This window comes from Camelina sativa, chromosome 4 (assembly GCF_030686135.1).
Source record: "Camelina sativa cultivar CO46 ecotype springtype chromosome 4, ASM3068613v1".
NCBI lineage: Eukaryota > Viridiplantae > Streptophyta > Magnoliopsida > Brassicales > Brassicaceae > Camelina > Camelina sativa.
In genome coordinates, this window is record NC_141883.1 from 29,296,038 (window position 1) to 29,312,973 (window position 16,936).

A 16,936-nucleotide genomic window follows, 5' to 3' on the forward strand; every position below is an offset into this window, starting at 1 on the left:
ACCATCAAAAATACAACTACTAGCTAGAACGAAAAAATCAACAAATTCATAATGCTTAAATATGATCAGTTAAAGAGACCATCTATCTTTTTCTTTTGATGATCTAGAAAAAAAATAGATACAAAAACCAACTTAACTATGCAAATTTGATGATACATTCAAAATAGGAGTAAAATTATGAGAACAAAAGGGTTTTAACATAATAATAGCCAATAATGCCTGTTGTTTTGCCGACACATACTATTTGGAACAAATGCAACACCAAATACTATACATATCACGGATCGCCAAAAAATAAACTTTTTTATCCTTTTTGATATAAGATTGCAATAATAATTGGTATGGGACAATAAACCATTGCCAAGTTAAAATGTAAGCGGCCGAGTAGATCGAATTTAGAATAGTAGTTTGAGAAAAATATATACCACATTATATGCATATATGCATTTAGAAACAAAAACAAAATTATTTTATAAAAAGAAATACTCTTTTTGACTCTGTTTGTAACGTGAATATTTTACCTAGTATTTTTTTTTTTAAATAGAAAAAACCAAAATTGGATTTAAGTAAAATAAAGTCAAAACTCATATTATACAAGTCAACGGAGGGAGAGTTCATAATTTATTTTTTGAAAAAGTTATAAAAAAAGGTAAAAATTAGAATTTATTATCTTTTCACTAATTTTAAGCGTTAGGACTCAACACAAGATTCTCGTAGGTGTCAACGGCGCTTGACGGAACGGCGACCATTACTTTAACGGCGTCACTTCGTTCTGGAACCGGAAGCAACAAACAGTAACGGTCACAACAAACCGATCCAATGTGAATCGGTTTACCAAAACCGAAATCGAGCTTCTCTAAACCGAGTCGTGACCACTGCGACAGTATCAAGACACCAACCGAGTCAGGACTCGCTCTCTCCTTGCTCACAGCTTCCACCACCGATCTGACGTAATCGTCTCCGACTCTCTCCTTCGCTTGTTTCACGAGCATCGTCGCGTGGCTTAATCCTTTCTCCGTCAAGTCTTTCACGGTGGTTTGCGCACATCCGACGACGAATGCGTTCCCGTAGTAACCACTCGGTAAACTCGGTTTGACTCGGTCTCTAATGTTGATGCTGAACAAAAGCTTAAGGATCTGGTTCGACGGCAAGTTCAGTGATCTCGCCCAGCTCCGCCATACATGCGCAGAGAGTACCTCGAACGACGTAAGTTTCGAATTGAACTCACCAGTGAGTTTCTTCAGCTCGTTAAGCTTCTGTCTCTCGAAAACGACCGATGTAGGAACGAGTCGCTCGGCGTTGAACCGGTTTACGAATCCGCATAGATCGGGAACTCGGTTGAACTCTGGATGGCTCAACGAGCCACCAGCCGGAGACGGCATAAGCAATTGTCGATCCCAGAGATGTTTCCTCCTCGACTCGGTTTGACTCAGCGAGTCTTTAGATAACTCGGCGAACAAGGCGAGAAACTCTGCGCTGCCGATACCATCGGAGACGCAGTGGTTAACACCGACGGCTAAAGCAGCGCCGCCGTCACGAAGCCAAGTGAGCTGAACGACGAGAGGAGGGGCGCCAGCGAGGACATCGATGACGTGAAGAGAAAGAAGCTTTCGCCAGCTAGTCACGTGCCGGGGAGGTTTCTGAAAGTCAAGGCACGTGAGGACGTCAGAGACGGCTTCAAGAAACAGAGCACCTTGGCCACGGCAATTGACCTCGAGACCTCCGCCACCACAACCGTCGGGTCTCTCACGGACGCGGCCGGAGAAAGGGAAGTAAGAAACGAGAGCGCGAGAGAGAGCGGATTTGAGACGAGCGGAGAGAGAGTAATCCGGGTCGGAAACGGGTGGTGGGTAAACGAGGAGGTACTCGATGGTGAAACGGAGGAAAAGCTGAGAATCTAAAGCTGAGAGAGACAGAACAGAAGAAGGTGTTTGGTCGGAAGGAGTAATAACTGTGGCTTCCTTCACATGAACTAAGGATCCCATTGCTGCTTTTTTTTTTTTTTTTTTATGATGCTCTGTTTTGCTTCTTCTTTCCAAAATAAACAAGGTGGGTCTCTTCTATGTGTATTATATACATATATATCTCTCTGCTATGTGTATTATTATTTTATTATACTATGCTCTTTTTTATTTCTGTTACATATGTATGTGCTTGTATAGTCACGTAGATAGAGGTATCGAGACAGGTAGGGTAATTTTGTAATATTGGTGTTCATTGTTTTTATTTTCTTTTTTCTTTTCAGTTTTTTACATGGTGTATCCTGTGTTGTGTGTTGTATCGTGCAGATGTACTCTTCACTCTTGTGTGTACGTGTTGCCTTATTCTCGTTGATTTCGAATTTTTGAGGTCATTTCTTGATCCGTTGGTCCGAAAGTTTTACAAGTTCTTTATTTTGTAATTACTCTAGTTTTATAAGTTCTTGGAATGTAGATTTTAAATTTTCAGCGCATATGTTTCTCCATGAGCATAATTTAATTATGTGTTATAATCTTGTTTTTGAGAATTTTAGGAACGTAGTCAGAATTTTAAAATGTATTTAGGTATTGTGTATAGCTTTGGTTGACTAATAGTACGAGTTAGTATCTTATATGAAGATGATTTTGTCGAGATGTTGAAAATATTTCGATTGGTTGATCTGTGGGTATTTAGTGGATTTGGAGATACATACTTTGGTCAGTTAAAAACTGGTGGATGAAGTTTCGTGGACGTTCGCGCATATTTCTACCGTCCGTTCAAATAAGTACATCAACCATCACGTATGGTTATACATTGACCATCTGATATATATATACGGTTGTTTATGCAACTTCTTACCATCCTTTTCTCTTTCTTTGACAGCGCTTATTAATTTCTAATGATCATCTACGAATTTTCCATGTAAAAAGAACTGAAGGCAAGATAGAATGTCCAAAACGTAGTAAAAACTAGTGTTTGGCAACGGTAAAAAAAGTACACATATTTCAAAAGTGGTTGTAAAATGTCATGTTGCTGATTTTCTCTATTTTCTGAAGTATTAAAAACATGCACTATTTTTAATTCTGAACAGCCTTGGAATTGATGTGTTACGGTGTGAAATGAAAAAAGAATTGATTGACAACTAAAGTAGGAAAACATTTTTTTTTTAATGCATGTTAACAATGTGTGCAAGTAACTCGTCAACTTAATAATGTGTTTTCGTAGTCTAAAAGAAAATATCCCTTTAGACATATGATATTCCATATATATAATTACCATTACATTGTTAGCATATGCTTTAAGATCTATTATGAAATATAAAAGTCTCAACTATTACTTACCGCTTCTAGATCAGCGTTCTTACCGATATGTCTTGTTACCACAAATATTTATCGTTTTATTACATAAATCACATATTATGTCATGGGAGCAAAATACATTAGCGGAGGAAAAGAAGGGACTTGCACCTTTCTTGTGTAAGAGTTATTTGGATGTATAGAAAGGGCAATATTAATGAGAATAGAATGGTTGTGGTGGCGGTTTACGTAATATGATGTGCCTTGTTGTTTGGGCGTTGGCGCATGTGTCTAAAACAGTGAAAGATATGGTGCCAAGATTCTCATGGAATAACTTTATTGCACAAAGACAAAAATATACTCATGGAATATTATATGATATACATACTCTTCCACAGTTATGCAAAATTTATCTAGAAGAGAAACATTACAATTTAGTTCCTTATTATTCTAATTATAGTCGTCATCTTTTGGAGAGCTTTTTCCCAAAATTGTGAATTATCTTCCCACATTGCTGCTACGTTACTATGGAAAGAGACACGAAACATACCGAATGATCATCGACTAATTTAATTTTCAAATTGTAACCAACGAATTAATATAAATTAACCATATGTGCACTTTTAAGTGAAATCATATGTATAGATAATTCATAATTCTAAAGTAATGCCACTTTTTTCTTTAAGTTTTACTGTAGTGGTCTAGTCAATTCTAGCATGGACCCATAAATATTTAACGTGGTCACTCGTATAGTGTATATGATCTACTTTTCTTTTAAGTCATATATTTTTTTTTCGGTATGATATAAAGCTTCTTTATTCAATGATGATAGAACAGTGTTACTTACTACTTCGGCCCTACAAATTTTACCTGTTCTTAGAAATCATCCAGAATGTGATGAGTAGAGTCTGAGAGCTTTAAGGATCGATCAAATCTTAATACGATGGAGTTTCTTATAAGAAAGAAGATGCATTGAAAGCATATATCGAGTGGTGATGTATATGTATTAATCACATTGTAATGTCTCAATATATATTGTTGCAACAAATGTCCGAACTAATCCTTTATCGTTAGAAGAAATAAGATGGTGGGATAACAAGGTCGTGTGTGACCCGATGGTGTTGTTCGAGTGGTAGAGAATTGTCTAGATATCGTCTCACTATCTACAACTATTATTGTGTTTTTTTTTAGTAAGATGGTAGATGTTTTTAGTAGCAAAAGCTTTCAATTGTCTACAAATACCGGATTGCTGAATTAGTTAGGATTTCAATTTAGAATTTATCCCTATTACAAAGAGAGAAAAAAGATGGTGGAGTACATTTCACATTCCCATTAATGAAAAATTAAAGAAGACGATTCGGTAATCCATAAAATGGGTTTATATTGTTTTGATTCTGTTTATGAAAAGAAATAAGCAAGATTTGGGAAGATTTTGTACCAAGAAAAAAAGGTGAGAAGATTGCTTTATGGGGAACAAACTAAAAGGGAGACTTGATATGGTATGCACATGTTACGGTGGTCATGTTTTTTTTTTTTTTTTTTTCTTTCTTTTCTTTCTTTTACACTCAAGGAATCTAAAGTAAGTCATCTACGAACTCTGGTCGTATATATTAATAGAGTAGATGCATGCTGAAAAGTGAGAGGCACTTTCCATACAATATAGACCTTGTATTCATGTCGGTGAGGCCAACGACATGTAAATTTTAACAAGGAGAAAAGCTCGCATAACGATGAAATTGAAAGAGAAATAAAGGTAAAAGTGATATTATGACGGTGACGCTGGTGTTGCTCGAAATTTCGAAGTTGTTATTCCTAAATCAACCAAGTACTCGTCGTGTATTTTCCAAAGTTAATTAAATATACCGTCGTCTCATTTTGTTGCAGAGACAAAGACACAAACAACATTATACTAGTGTACGTGAAGTTCGGGGAATGGTGGTTGGTGATTTGATAATGACAATAGCAGGATTGGCCAACATATGTTTTTTGGTCATAAATTCCGATTTAAATTGAAATTAGATTTTGAAAGTGGCTACGTGAACTTCAATTGCATATATATTTTTAAAATTTCAAACTAGACGACTTTGAAAGTGGCTATGTGAACCTTATATCACTAAGTTTCTTATTTTTATAAAGACCATATCGTAATCTAGCGTTGTGTTTTCCATATGACTTCGCTTATATATCTCCGAGGACAACAACATTTAGTCTTTAAAATTTGGAAACATCTATATCTAATTTTGTTCCGTCATAGTATATGTTTGGAATTTATCTTGTTTTAGCTTAACTTTAGACTCACACCACAAAACTTTCACCCTCGTTTAAGCTCAACTTATCTATTGTACACACAATTTAATGTTACATACCTAGCTATTTTTTTGTGCTATCAGATAGCACTTATAAATACCATCGCATTTTAACCATACATTTGCTAAAATATCAATTATAGAATTTAAACATCAGTAGATATATTTTCTCATTAAAATGTCACTATACATGCATATTTAGCCAAAAGAATAATCTGTTTTAGGGCAATCAAGGTGACAACAATTTAATGAGAGTAGACGTACGACTTATACTCTGTATTAGGGCGATCAAGGTGACACGCCTAGAGGTATTCTTGCGGATAATAGTAACTGAAATTAAATTAAATCTTTCTAGGCTTATAATTACCAATCATGTATAACAAAACATTTAACATAACATAATCATAGAGTAGTATCGTTTCACTCCGATGAACAGAAGATAATACAAAAAACTTTTTTGATCTTACTTGATGAAAGATCCAATAAATATGACGAAAGTCATATGAAAATAAAGACAAAATCCTTGTCATTAAGTTATTCTTTTTCATTTTCAACTGATCAGTACGTGATTTTCAAAAAGACGCAGGCCAGACTAAGGGTAAACAAATCATCTCTTTTTCGATTTATATTTATATTTTGCTTGACGTTAGTTTCGTTATTCGTAACGCATAATATCTATATATATATATATATATATGTAGTTTTCTTTTATAAATATAAATAAAATAATTTGGGTGTACCCAAAGAAACACCACATGCACATATTATCCATCCAACAATAATTTGGTAGGCCCAGCTCTTGAGCACTCGGCAAGTAGCCAGTAGTATAGCCACCATCCCTTCTCAAATAAACAAGAGTACTACTTCCCACATTTTATATTTTCATACATTATTCTTCCCAAAATATGATCGATCAATCTTATATAATAAGTTCGAGAAAGTTCAACTAAGCATATTTTCTTAGTTAAATCTGAAAATAAATAAATGAAATTAATGTTTTATCTACAGCTTTGTAACCCACATAGATAATAATGTTTGAAGAAGTGTTCAAATTAATCGCCACAAGCTAGTGCTCATCTTTTACGCCTAAACAGACCAACAGTATAGAGACAATGCTCATCTCATATTGTCACGGCTTGTTTCTAAAATGTTTGGTTGTGGAAACCCGAGGAGCGACGAGACGGTGAATATGTAAATGTGTTTCTAAAATCAAATTAACTAAGTGTAACTTCGAACCTTGTTTTTTAGCACCTGACTTCATAGACGTTACATATCTAAGCATATATATAACCTTTATAAGATTTTTTAATGTTAAGTTTTATAAGAGATTTGTATATACGTAATGTTAATCTGTATCACTGTATTCGATCATTATTATAGGGAAACGACTAGGTTACAACTATCTGTTTGAAACAAACAATATATATTACGAAACATATACTGTGATTTTTGTATTCAACATGAAAATAACAACACTGTGAGTCTGTGACCTTTGTTATATCATCATCATGTGTGAAACCAAACTAAGGCTCCTTTGAAAGTGACACGAAAGGGTGATATACAAACATAGAGCCCTCACATATACACACATATAAATGTCTTGACATATATACAAATCGACATGCAAATATATATATACCAATTTGCGTTGAGATACAAACAAGGAAGAAAAAAAGATTCGAGTGTTAAAATGTAAAAGCCGGTCACCGGCCTCTTAATGAGATCGCGATCATAATTAATGCAGAGAGTGGTTGTAAAGTTGAAACTATAAAAGAGAGAATTTGTCTTTTATGTTTGCCAAAGCTTTCACATGGTCAAACACTGGCCGGCAGAGGCATTTTATCTTGCATGGAGACAAACTTATAATTCATAATTCTATGTCTACATTATTTCTTATATAGCAGTTTATCAACTATGTGAAGACTGTAATATGGATTTGGAATTTTTTGAGACAAACAAAAATCTTGGATACAAACAAGAAGCAGCGACTGTTAATTATTCTTCGACAATAGCTAGCCAACCAAATGAATTTGCAATCTAGTGTAAAATCGAAGACAAAAAGTTATCGAAATAATTTTCTAACTAATTTGAACGTGGGAAAAATCCGATATATGTCATGTTAATGGGGAAATGACTTTTAGTTTGGTATTAGTGAAATGGTACATAATGAAGAAATATTGTGGTGGTCATAGATATGAATCTAATCTATGGTCATGAGTTAACAAATATTTCGAACTTTACGAAGACCAAAGTGAGACCCACGGACCGATAGCAAACTTGGAGCCTCAAATAGAAATGTCGGAATGTTACAGAATATATTTCTTGGATGGTTGAAACATCAACTAATTGGCAATTCTTGATATAAAAGATGATCGAATAAACGTATACTAGTTAATCTATAGTATTATTAGGATAAACCTAAGATTAGATTAGATTTGATTTGCATCTTTACCCCAACATTTTAATGTTTTTTTCCATCTTTTTTTTTTCTCTCGATGTGATAAGTATTGTTTTCTTCTTCTTTTTATCACAACCCCTCTTTTTCGTTTATCTCCCTTCTCGACTTCTTTAATAATCTTTTCAACCATACCCAAAAGGATTCCTCGCAAGCAATTGAATCCAAGTCTTTTCACAAAAAAAAAAAAAAACGAAAGAAAGAAAGAAGAAGAAGAGATATTTCTTTAAAAGTATCTTATTCCCAAAATCATATCTTTGTTTTTGTTTGTTTGTTAGTGTTAATCAAATATACATATAAGAATAATCTTTAGCATAAAATATATTAGTAGTTGGTTAGTTTTCTTCACCTAGTGATATACTATATTACTCTCGTTTAGCTAGCTATAAACTAAGATCGAATATGCAAAAAGAGTTTTCGTCGTGAACAAGCGTTCTTCTTTCCTGCGAAATCATATTTTATCACCTCTAAGCTATAAGCCTAAATGGCCTTCTACATAGAAACTAAAAACGGGTTCCAAATCAAATAAAAATTTAATAACTTGCTTTCTAAAAAACAACACTAAGCTCAAAATAGTAGCCACGTTGTAGACTTTTGAAACACATCTCAACTAAAGTGTTTTTTCTTTCTTCCTCCCAAGTCCCAATCAACTTATAGGTCCTTGAAAAGATAGTATCAATTTAGGTATCTCTTAATCCTTATTTTTGGATCATATCCATGACTCATGTGCTAATAATAAATAACCTAACAAAACCCACTTATAAAATAAGTAAAATAAAATCTCTTTTACAGACTTGGATCATATCCATGACTCATGAGATTGTTGTCTTTAGAAACATAGTGGGTTTTATAATGGGCCTTCTTAATACCAGCAGAAAAGCCCATTATATCGTAGCCCCAATACTGAACAACCTTCTTCTTTTCGGTAACCCTAAACGACTGAGAACTCAAAATATGACGATGTCTCTTCTCCGGCGACGACTTGTGAAACAATCAGTTAACTCCAGCTATCAAATCATCGCCGATCGATCGTTCTCCACCGTGGAGATTACTCCAGTTCCTCGGAGAACCAACGAATTCGACAAACTCATCAACGAAGCTGGTGGCTCCGGCGATTTCGAGACCGTACGCCGTCTCCTAACCAACCGCATAGTGCTCGGATCTTTCAACACGAGCGACACATTCAAGTTCCTCACCAACACAGCCTCGTACTCCTCCGCTTTAGAAGATCTCCGCCGCGTTTTGCCTCAGATAGACGGCGGTTTCTCTCGGAAAAACGCTTACGACATTCTAATATCTCGTCTCTGCAAACTCGGCCGCATCGACGACGCGTTGATCTTGATCGGAGACATGTCTAACGGGAGATTAGGACTAACGCCGTCGACGTTTCACCCGATCTTGTGCGCGCTCACTAGGAAGAACAAAATCGAAGAAGCTTGGCTAGTCGCGGAATCGATGAGATCCAGATCTGTTCCGATGGACGTTACGTCGTACAACTACTTCCTCACTGCGCACTGCTACGACGGCGAATTGGAACCGGCGAGCGAGGTGATGCGGAAGATTGAGGAAGAAGGGATCTCAACGGATTCGCGTAGCTACGACGCGCTTGTGCTCGGCGCGTGTAGGGCGGGGAAAGTTGAAGCGGCGATGGCGATATTGAGGAGGATGGAGGAGGAAGGCGTGACTGTGTTGTACTCGACGCATGCGCACGTTATATCGGGGTTGGTAGAGGGAGGCTATTATGCGCTTTGTTTGGAGTTTGTGATAGCGTACGCCGGGAAGGATTTGAGGTTGGACGCTGAGAGTTTTGGGTGTTTAGCTGGTAAGCTTGTGAAGAGGAAGAGGTTCGAAGAAGCAAAGATTGTTTTGAAAGAGATGGTTATGAGAGGATTCAGAATGGGTGATGAATTGAGAGAATTCTATGAAAGCCATGTGAGAAACTATGATGATGATTGAGTTTGAAAGAAAGATTCTGAGCAGAAGCTTAAGAAACAGGGATGAATTGAGAGTATACAGATAAAAGTATTGGATCCATCAGCTCTAGTTTGATAGGGTTATGCCATTGAAACGAAGAGGATGTGGAATGTGAAGCTATAGCAAAACCGTATATGCTCTGTTTGTAGCATTGATGGCTTCAATTTGAGGCATTTTCATTGCAAATATTGGAATGAACATGAGCTTACAAGATTGTTACTTAAGTTATTGAATTCAAACCCGAGTAAATCAACGGAACTAGGGAAAAAACTATCTTATAGTCTTGCAAAATCGAAAGACTCGTCCAACGATAATGGAATTAGAGAAGACTTAAGTGATGCATTAATCCTCTCTCGAAGTATAGCTTTGCTTTGAAGTACAAAATGGATTATTTTTTGAGATGTGAATTTTTGATTCGATCATATGATGCGTCAAGTCATAAAAGATCTCGTCTCGATTGACGAGAGAAGGAAAGGAAGATACGGAGAGGAGAGCACACGTTTCACGTACCTAGCCATGTTGTGCCCACTAATGTTGGAATATGGGTTGGTTGACCAACTTATCCCACCACTTATTTCCACATAAATAAAATTTATACCCTCCTTTGTTATAAATTTGTAGCTGTAATCTAACATAAAAATCAATAACTAATAACCTAACATAAATTTATAACTATAACCTAACATACCTGTAGGCTACACTTTGCTGATTCAATTCCTACTTGAAGTGTTTTTGAGTTACAAATTGATATAACTAAACTATACTCCAAAGTAATTAGGAATCTAGTTTCCCACTGGCCATATAGTTTACAATTACATAGTTAATGTGCGCGCATTAAAGGCTTCATCGTGAGCTGCCAGCTCTTTGCACGCCTAGTCATTTTCAATAATTTTCTATTCTTTATATAGTCTTACTGAGAAAATCACATTCTGATTTTGCTTTTATACAGAGAGAGAGACGAGTAAACGCAATTCAATTGTTTTTCTGCACATGTATTTATGATTTATGTATTTCAGATGCTCTCTCTAACTAACAAAAATGTACGTATGGCTTAATATATCCAACTAACATAGAGTTTCTTAATTTAGACAATCATTGCAAATAGAAATTATAAATATCTAATCTAATAGATCAAAAAAAAAAAATCTAATCTAATATATAAAAATTCTCAGATAACCCTAGCAGAGAAGCTTCTATGTTTTGCAGCCAAATAAGGAAATATATAAATATTTTTATAAATTATTTAACTCCTATTCCTATGATAAAAAATCTGCCACCTCAAGATTTATACAAATATTTTTTGTAAATTATTCAACTCCTATTCCTATAATAAAAATTCTGCCACCTCAAGATGTATACAACTCCTATTCCTATTGTGAAAAATCTTTGGACCCCCTCTCTCTATATATACACTTTGGCCATTCCGATCTAACCAAACAAAAAAAAAAAAAAACGAAAAATTCTCTATTGTCATCATTCCACAAAAACCAAATCATGAACTCTCATCATTACAAACCAATCCTTCTTACATTCCTCATGACTCTTCTTCCCCTACTCCAACTTCTAAGCCCTACCAATGCATTACCATCCCCACCAATAACAGCTCTTTACGCCTTCGGCGACTCCACGGTGGATCCCGGCAACAACAATTACATCCCCACTCTTTTCCGGAGCAACCATCCTCCCTACGGCAAATCTTTCCCGGCACAACGCTCCACCGGAAGATTCTCCGACGGAAAACTCGCCACCGACTTCTTAGTCTCCTCCTTCGGGATCAAACCCACTTTACCAGCTTACCTAAACCCTTCGGTCAAACCCTTTGAGCTTTTGACCGGAGTTAGTTTTGCCTCGGCTGGAAGTGGTTTAGATGATCGTACGGCGATGTTATCGTTGACTTTGAACATGGACAGGCAGTGGAGGTACTTCGAAGAGGCTGTGCGTAAGATGAAGAGTTTGGTTGGAGAATTGGAGACTGATCGGGTGATTAGGAATGCTGTCTTCGTGATTAGTGCAGGCACTAATGATATGACTAATAATGTTTACACTCGTGCTCCCGGGAGTTTCATCACTGTTTCGAATTATCAAGATTTTCTACTTAGCAAAGTCGAAACTTTTGTCCAGGTTAGTTACATACTTATCTTTTAAATTTGATATATAATTTAATCATATTTAATTTATTAGTATATAAAACTTATAAAAATATATATTTTATCTTTAGAAAAATATGATATATGTATTAAAATTCAAAAATAGTAACCAACTTCTTACGTGTACATGGATCCCACTCATTAAATTTATTCACTAGTAAGACCTATACGCGTTTGCTAATCTAATCATTAGATATAATTCTTATTACTATTATAGATAACTATTATAAAACGTTTTCAATACATTGTATTTATTTTGATATGAATTGTTGTCTTCTTTTTTTTTGTTCAAATATCAATATACATTCTTGACGATACTTTTTCAATTTTCAATATATTCCTTTCTTCTTTTAAAATTTCTATTTTATAGTGTCAACTAGAGAACCATGATTAAGACGTTTTCATAGGCCCCGTTTTGTGTACTTAGGATTGTTTTCACAGGCCCATATATAATAGTTAAGAGTTAGAGAGACCTCTATGGTCATCTTGTTTTCTCATAGTTACATATATGAGATTGAGAGAGATCCATTAACATATTTCTACCTTACAAATTCTTGCAGAGACTATACAACGCAGGAGCAAGAAGGATTACAGTAGCGGGACTACCACCAATAGGATGCCTTCCAGTGCAAGTAACAGTTGCTAGCTTCACTTCTCGCAACTTCCATCGTAGGACCTGTACGGAACACCAGAACGCTGATTCTAGGGTTTACAATCAAAAGCTACAGAGTCTAACCTTCCGTCTTAGTCAGAGGCTTAGAGGTTCCAGGGTTCTTTACCTTGATATCTACTCTCCGTTAATAGACATGATCAATTATCCTCGTAAATACGGTAAGTAACTGATTAAGTTTTTTTTTTTCTTTATCTTGCACATATTTAGTTACATTGTGACGTAGGTTCTAATTTGAAGATTTATATATGCAGGAATACAGGAAACACTGAGAGGATGCTGCGGGACGGGGTTTCTTGAGGCAGGACCTCTATGCCAGCCAACGTCTCGGACTTGTGACGATGTGTCCAAGTATTTGTTCTTTGATTCTGTGCATCCTTCACAGAAGGCTTACTCTGTCGTTGCTAGTTTCGCCTTACGAAATTTACTTCCTCGCCTCTGATTCATTAGTATTTTTATTGCAATTTTTTCTTAAAACATTATTGGTGTTCTAGCTATTGGTGTTTTGTACGTAACATTACATTTATTCCATTATTTTTGTGGAATACTGAATAGATCAGATTTCTACTTTTTTTTTTCACTGACTCCAAAAAGTTAATCTATAGAAGCTTTAAATAGAAAACTTTTGCCACTCCAAAATGGTTTTGCAAGAATTATACGATGTCAAATATATTAAAAAGAAAAATTGGATCTCTCACGTTACAAATATGTTTGACTTAATTAACAATATGGAATATGTATATACTTGTACAAATTATTAAGGACTGAGAAGAGAATGATACAACAAAGACACATGTTAGTAGTCACAAAACAACAAAATCCTACCATAGTTTTGATTCTCTGGAAATATGTAAATATTCTTTAATATATAAAACGATATATAGCCAAATCTTATTCAAGGCCCGAGATGATAAGAAACGATTATATGCGAATAACAAATAACTTGTTGTCTATCGAGGAGATCAAGACACATCTCTATGTCAAGTACATCTGTCTTCTTGTACCTTTCTCTCAATTTTTTTCACTTAACGAAAGTGTTTTTCCAAAACTAAAATGAACTTTGGTTGGCATCAAATTTTTTTTTTCTATTGTCCTCAGACCCCAAAGCCAAGGTAAGCTCTATATCTTTCTACAAATCGTCAATTTGACTTTTCTATTTTTTTTTCCTATAAATTTACCGCTTTGAAGCTAAAGTTTGTTTAGTTTTAATATTTTTATATTTTCCAATCTTTAGTTGTATGGTTAATCGTTAATTAGTTCGGAAGACTATATATAAATCAGAAGGTAGGGCTCGGGAGTCTTTATCACTTTCGCTTACTTCAATTTTATGTTCGAAGCATCAGACTTCTAATTTATCCGAATATCTGATCTGGTTGAAAATAGTATATAGTATACAGATGAAGCAACATGGGTTCACTGACTCAACGTTAGTGTATAACTTTTCAGACAAGCTCTCCAATCTCCATGATTGAAAACAAAATATTGGCTTAGGATACTTGTTGTGTGAGGGTGAGTGAAAACGGGAACTACACATACATTTGCAATGTCTCACAAGAAGACACAAGTAAGACAACGTGCAATGTCTTGTAACTCTCAAAATCATATAGACTCACTAATGTATTGCTTGGTTATTATTCAGTAGAAAACAAGTCTCTGCTAGCTCCCAACTCGATCACAATTCACATATATTTAAATGTGGAAAAATGACAAAAAAAATAAAAGTTATAAAAAATATCTCTATTATTTCCTTAATTATGGGTCTTGTCACAAGTATGCAACGAATGATAAAAGTACAGAACCGTCTTCCATCAACAAGTACCTCAAGATCTCACTTAGAATATATATATATATATATATATATATATATATATATATATGTTGTTATATTCACAAAGTGAGATCAAGGGGACTTGCCAAGACCGCGATCTTTCTCTCAGTTTGATCTTCTTTCCTAATGGTTTGACCAAGTTTTGATAAACCTGACGATGATAATGAAAGAGACAAACCCTGCAGGCTATCTTGATGATCATCTTCTAACAAGCATTCTCCAAGGTTGTCGTGTGTCCGAGGTGCCTTAAGGGACAAGCTTAGATCCAAATCTTGGTTTGACTTATTGCAGTCATCAGACAATAATACTCTTTTCCTCTTCAGAACGTTCTCAGATCTTTCTGCCACTTGAGAATTCTCCCATTGATAAGAATTTAGTGTTGTAGCAATATGATTTTGTGGTCGTGTTGCGGTGGAAGGATTAGGATTGGATGAAAGGCTCTGTCCCCATGATTTGTTAAACGTTTTCATGCCTTCGACGAAGCTTCTATGAATTCTTGGAACAACTTCAGCTACTCCATTATGCTCACTACCCGCTTCATGAGAATTGATTCGAAACGAAATAGTTTTGTTCTTATCATTAAGAATACTATTGCTAACGCCGTGAACTCTCTCACCAGGTCGTGGACTAAACAGTGTTTGTCTTGTTCTTGTAGTGTCTCGTGCCGTTAAGCCTCTCCACGGGCTACGGTAGATCTGTCGTCTATGGTCGGTCCAGGAACCGCTACCATATCTGCTGAATACATTTCAAGTTATAAACGAATAATTTTAAGTTTAAAGTCAATAGGCGCCGAATATTTTTTTAAAAATACCCTAAACTAGAAGAATGCCTTTGATCGAAACTTTGTAGCATTGGAAGTTGGCTAAGGTTGTAAGTGTAACCAGCTCCGTGCTCAAACGAAAATCCTTGATCTCCTTAAGTTATAAGAAAAAGAAGACACAAGAATCAATATCTCGTCGAATTCAGTTATAAAATTTATTATCAGAAACCCTAATTTAAGTCAGAAAGAAGTAAATTACCTTGATTCGGGTCATCGGTCTTCTTGCTCCGGTACATCTAGAGAAAAGAAACGTGAAGGTGGAAAATTATGACTCAGATGAAGATAACAATGAAAGATATGTGCGCATGTGTATGTTTGCAAAACCTGAAGATGGCTCTTGACATGGGCAATACTTAGCCCCTTAACGTTCATCAGTTGAAGAACAAGCTTAGGTGTTGCTCCTGTTCCAAAAAGTTTATTCAGAGAAAATCCAAACAAATATCAACAAAAAAACCCTAGAAAATTATAGATCTTCATATATGCAATGATCTTGAATATTGATTTATATAGATTACTGAAACTCAACTATCTGGGCCACCCAATCTCTCTACAGCTTGAAGAAAGCAAATATGAAGCTCAGGTGTCCATCTCAGCCTCGGAGTCTTTGAGCGGTTGTACGGCCTCACAGATCCACCATTCTTCTTGATCTGATCATGATGATGATTCTGGTGGCTTCCACTCTCTTCCACATAGCTATTGCTAGATGGACTCTGATCTCCTGATCTCTCTTCTTCATCTTCTTCACCCTCTTCATCCTCCTCTTCATCTTTGTCTTCTTCTATATTGGTGGTGGCTTTGAAGTTGTTAGATAGACAAGTCTTGGAGTTTTCAGAACTTTTGCTGCTTGATCTCATCTTGGTCTCTAGCTATTTGGCTGTTTTTGTGTTTTTTTTTGTTTTTGTTTTTGGGGTGGAACCTTTTTGGTCTATCTTGGAGTTCTATGGACAAAGTTCAATCAAAGATCACACACTCATACATATGTGTTAGGAATTTAAGGTGAAGACTTTTGAAGGTCTAGGTGTATGACTTTTTGGATGCTTGTATCCATCATTCCTTTTTCTTCCCCTCCCTCTCTCTCCAACTCAACATATATGTTGAAATATATGTATATGATGGCAACGGGTATTCTAAATTCTTTTTAATATATAGCTTTTCTTTAAACCAGTGTTTTTTCTATAGTTATTATATACATCTTAGGGAAAGATAGATCTAGATTTACACCTCATGACAAAAATTGTACTTTTACATTCATTAAACTTTAGTAACTTCAGTCATAACATATATTTAAAAATTAATAATAATTATTAAGTCAATTTGTTCAGTTTTTGAATATCTTTGTGATAGGGAGTGAAAAGAAACTCCCAAGATAGAAGAACTTGTCAAAATATTGATAATTTTCTTGGTAATTAAAGATCAAAAGTTTTCATAACAAAGATACATTGGTACATATATACACCGATTTTATGACATAAATCAAAGGCC

General features: G+C 35.4%; 2 protein-coding genes and 2 pseudogenes across 5 annotated transcripts; 2 read left to right on the forward strand and 2 right to left on the reverse strand.

Moving 5' to 3' along the window:
* Positions 1-446: 446 nt before the first annotated feature.
* Positions 447-2,196, reverse strand: LOC104784311 (alcohol acyltransferase 9 pseudogene; annotated as a pseudogene). The gene has a single exon (XR_015597268.1). The product of XR_015597268.1 is annotated as an alcohol acyltransferase 9 pseudogene (transcript).
* A 6,348-nt stretch (positions 2,197-8,544) lies between these two features.
* LOC104782497 (pentatricopeptide repeat-containing protein At2g40240, mitochondrial pseudogene) lies at positions 8,545-10,213 on the forward strand (annotated as a pseudogene). Its single transcript, XR_015597269.1, has one exon. The product of XR_015597269.1 is annotated as a pentatricopeptide repeat-containing protein At2g40240, mitochondrial pseudogene (transcript).
* A 1,139-nt stretch (positions 10,214-11,352) lies between these two features.
* LOC104782498 (GDSL esterase/lipase At2g40250-like) lies at positions 11,353-13,386 on the forward strand. Its single transcript, XM_010507446.3, has 3 exons — positions 11,353-12,110; positions 12,697-12,967; positions 13,061-13,386. The coding sequence occupies exons 1-3, from the start codon at positions 11,484-11,486 to the stop codon at positions 13,246-13,248; spliced, it is 1,086 nt and encodes a 361-aa protein (XP_010505748.2). The 5' UTR covers positions 11,353-11,483; the 3' UTR covers positions 13,249-13,386.
* A 1,142-nt stretch (positions 13,387-14,528) lies between these two features.
* Positions 14,529-16,524, reverse strand: LOC104782499 (uncharacterized). 2 transcript variants are annotated; one of them, XM_087511767.1, is made up of 5 exons: positions 15,981-16,524; positions 15,779-15,855; positions 15,654-15,690; positions 15,446-15,545; positions 14,529-15,366 (listed from the first exon to the last, which is right to left on the reverse strand). In XM_087511767.1, the coding sequence occupies exons 1-5, from the start codon at positions 16,306-16,308 to the stop codon at positions 14,694-14,696; spliced, it is 1,215 nt and encodes a 404-aa protein (XP_087367893.1). In that variant the 5' UTR covers positions 16,309-16,524; the 3' UTR covers positions 14,529-14,693. The 2 variants fall into 2 exon arrangements, with proteins under 2 accessions (XP_087367893.1, XP_010505750.2); XM_010507448.3 differs by having other exon boundaries at positions 15,446-15,548.
* Between the last annotated feature and the right edge of the window lie 412 nt (positions 16,525-16,936).

Excerpts from the sequence above, each read along its gene's own strand:
- LOC104782498 (XM_010507446.3), top strand. The coding sequence starts at position 11,484 with ATGAACTCTCATCATTACAAACCAATCCTTCTTACATTCCTCATGACT. Across the intron at positions 12,111-12,696 it reads AAGTCGAAACTTTTGTCCAG|AGACTATACAACGCAGGAGC; the intron begins GTTAGTTACATA and ends AAATTCTTGCAG. Across the intron at positions 12,968-13,060 it reads CAATTATCCTCGTAAATACG|GAATACAGGAAACACTGAGA; the intron begins GTAAGTAACTGA and ends TTATATATGCAG.
- LOC104782499 (XM_010507448.3), bottom strand. The coding sequence starts at position 16,308 with ATGAGATCAAGCAGCAAAAGTTCTGAAAACTCCAAGACTTGTCTATCT. Across the intron at positions 15,549-15,653 it reads GACCGATGACCCGAATCAAG|GAGATCAAGGATTTTCGTTT; the intron begins GTAATTTACTTC and ends TTATAACTTAAG. Across the intron at positions 15,367-15,445 it reads AGGCATTCTTCTAGTTTAGG|ATATGGTAGCGGTTCCTGGA; the intron begins GTATTTTTAAAA and ends TGTATTCAGCAG.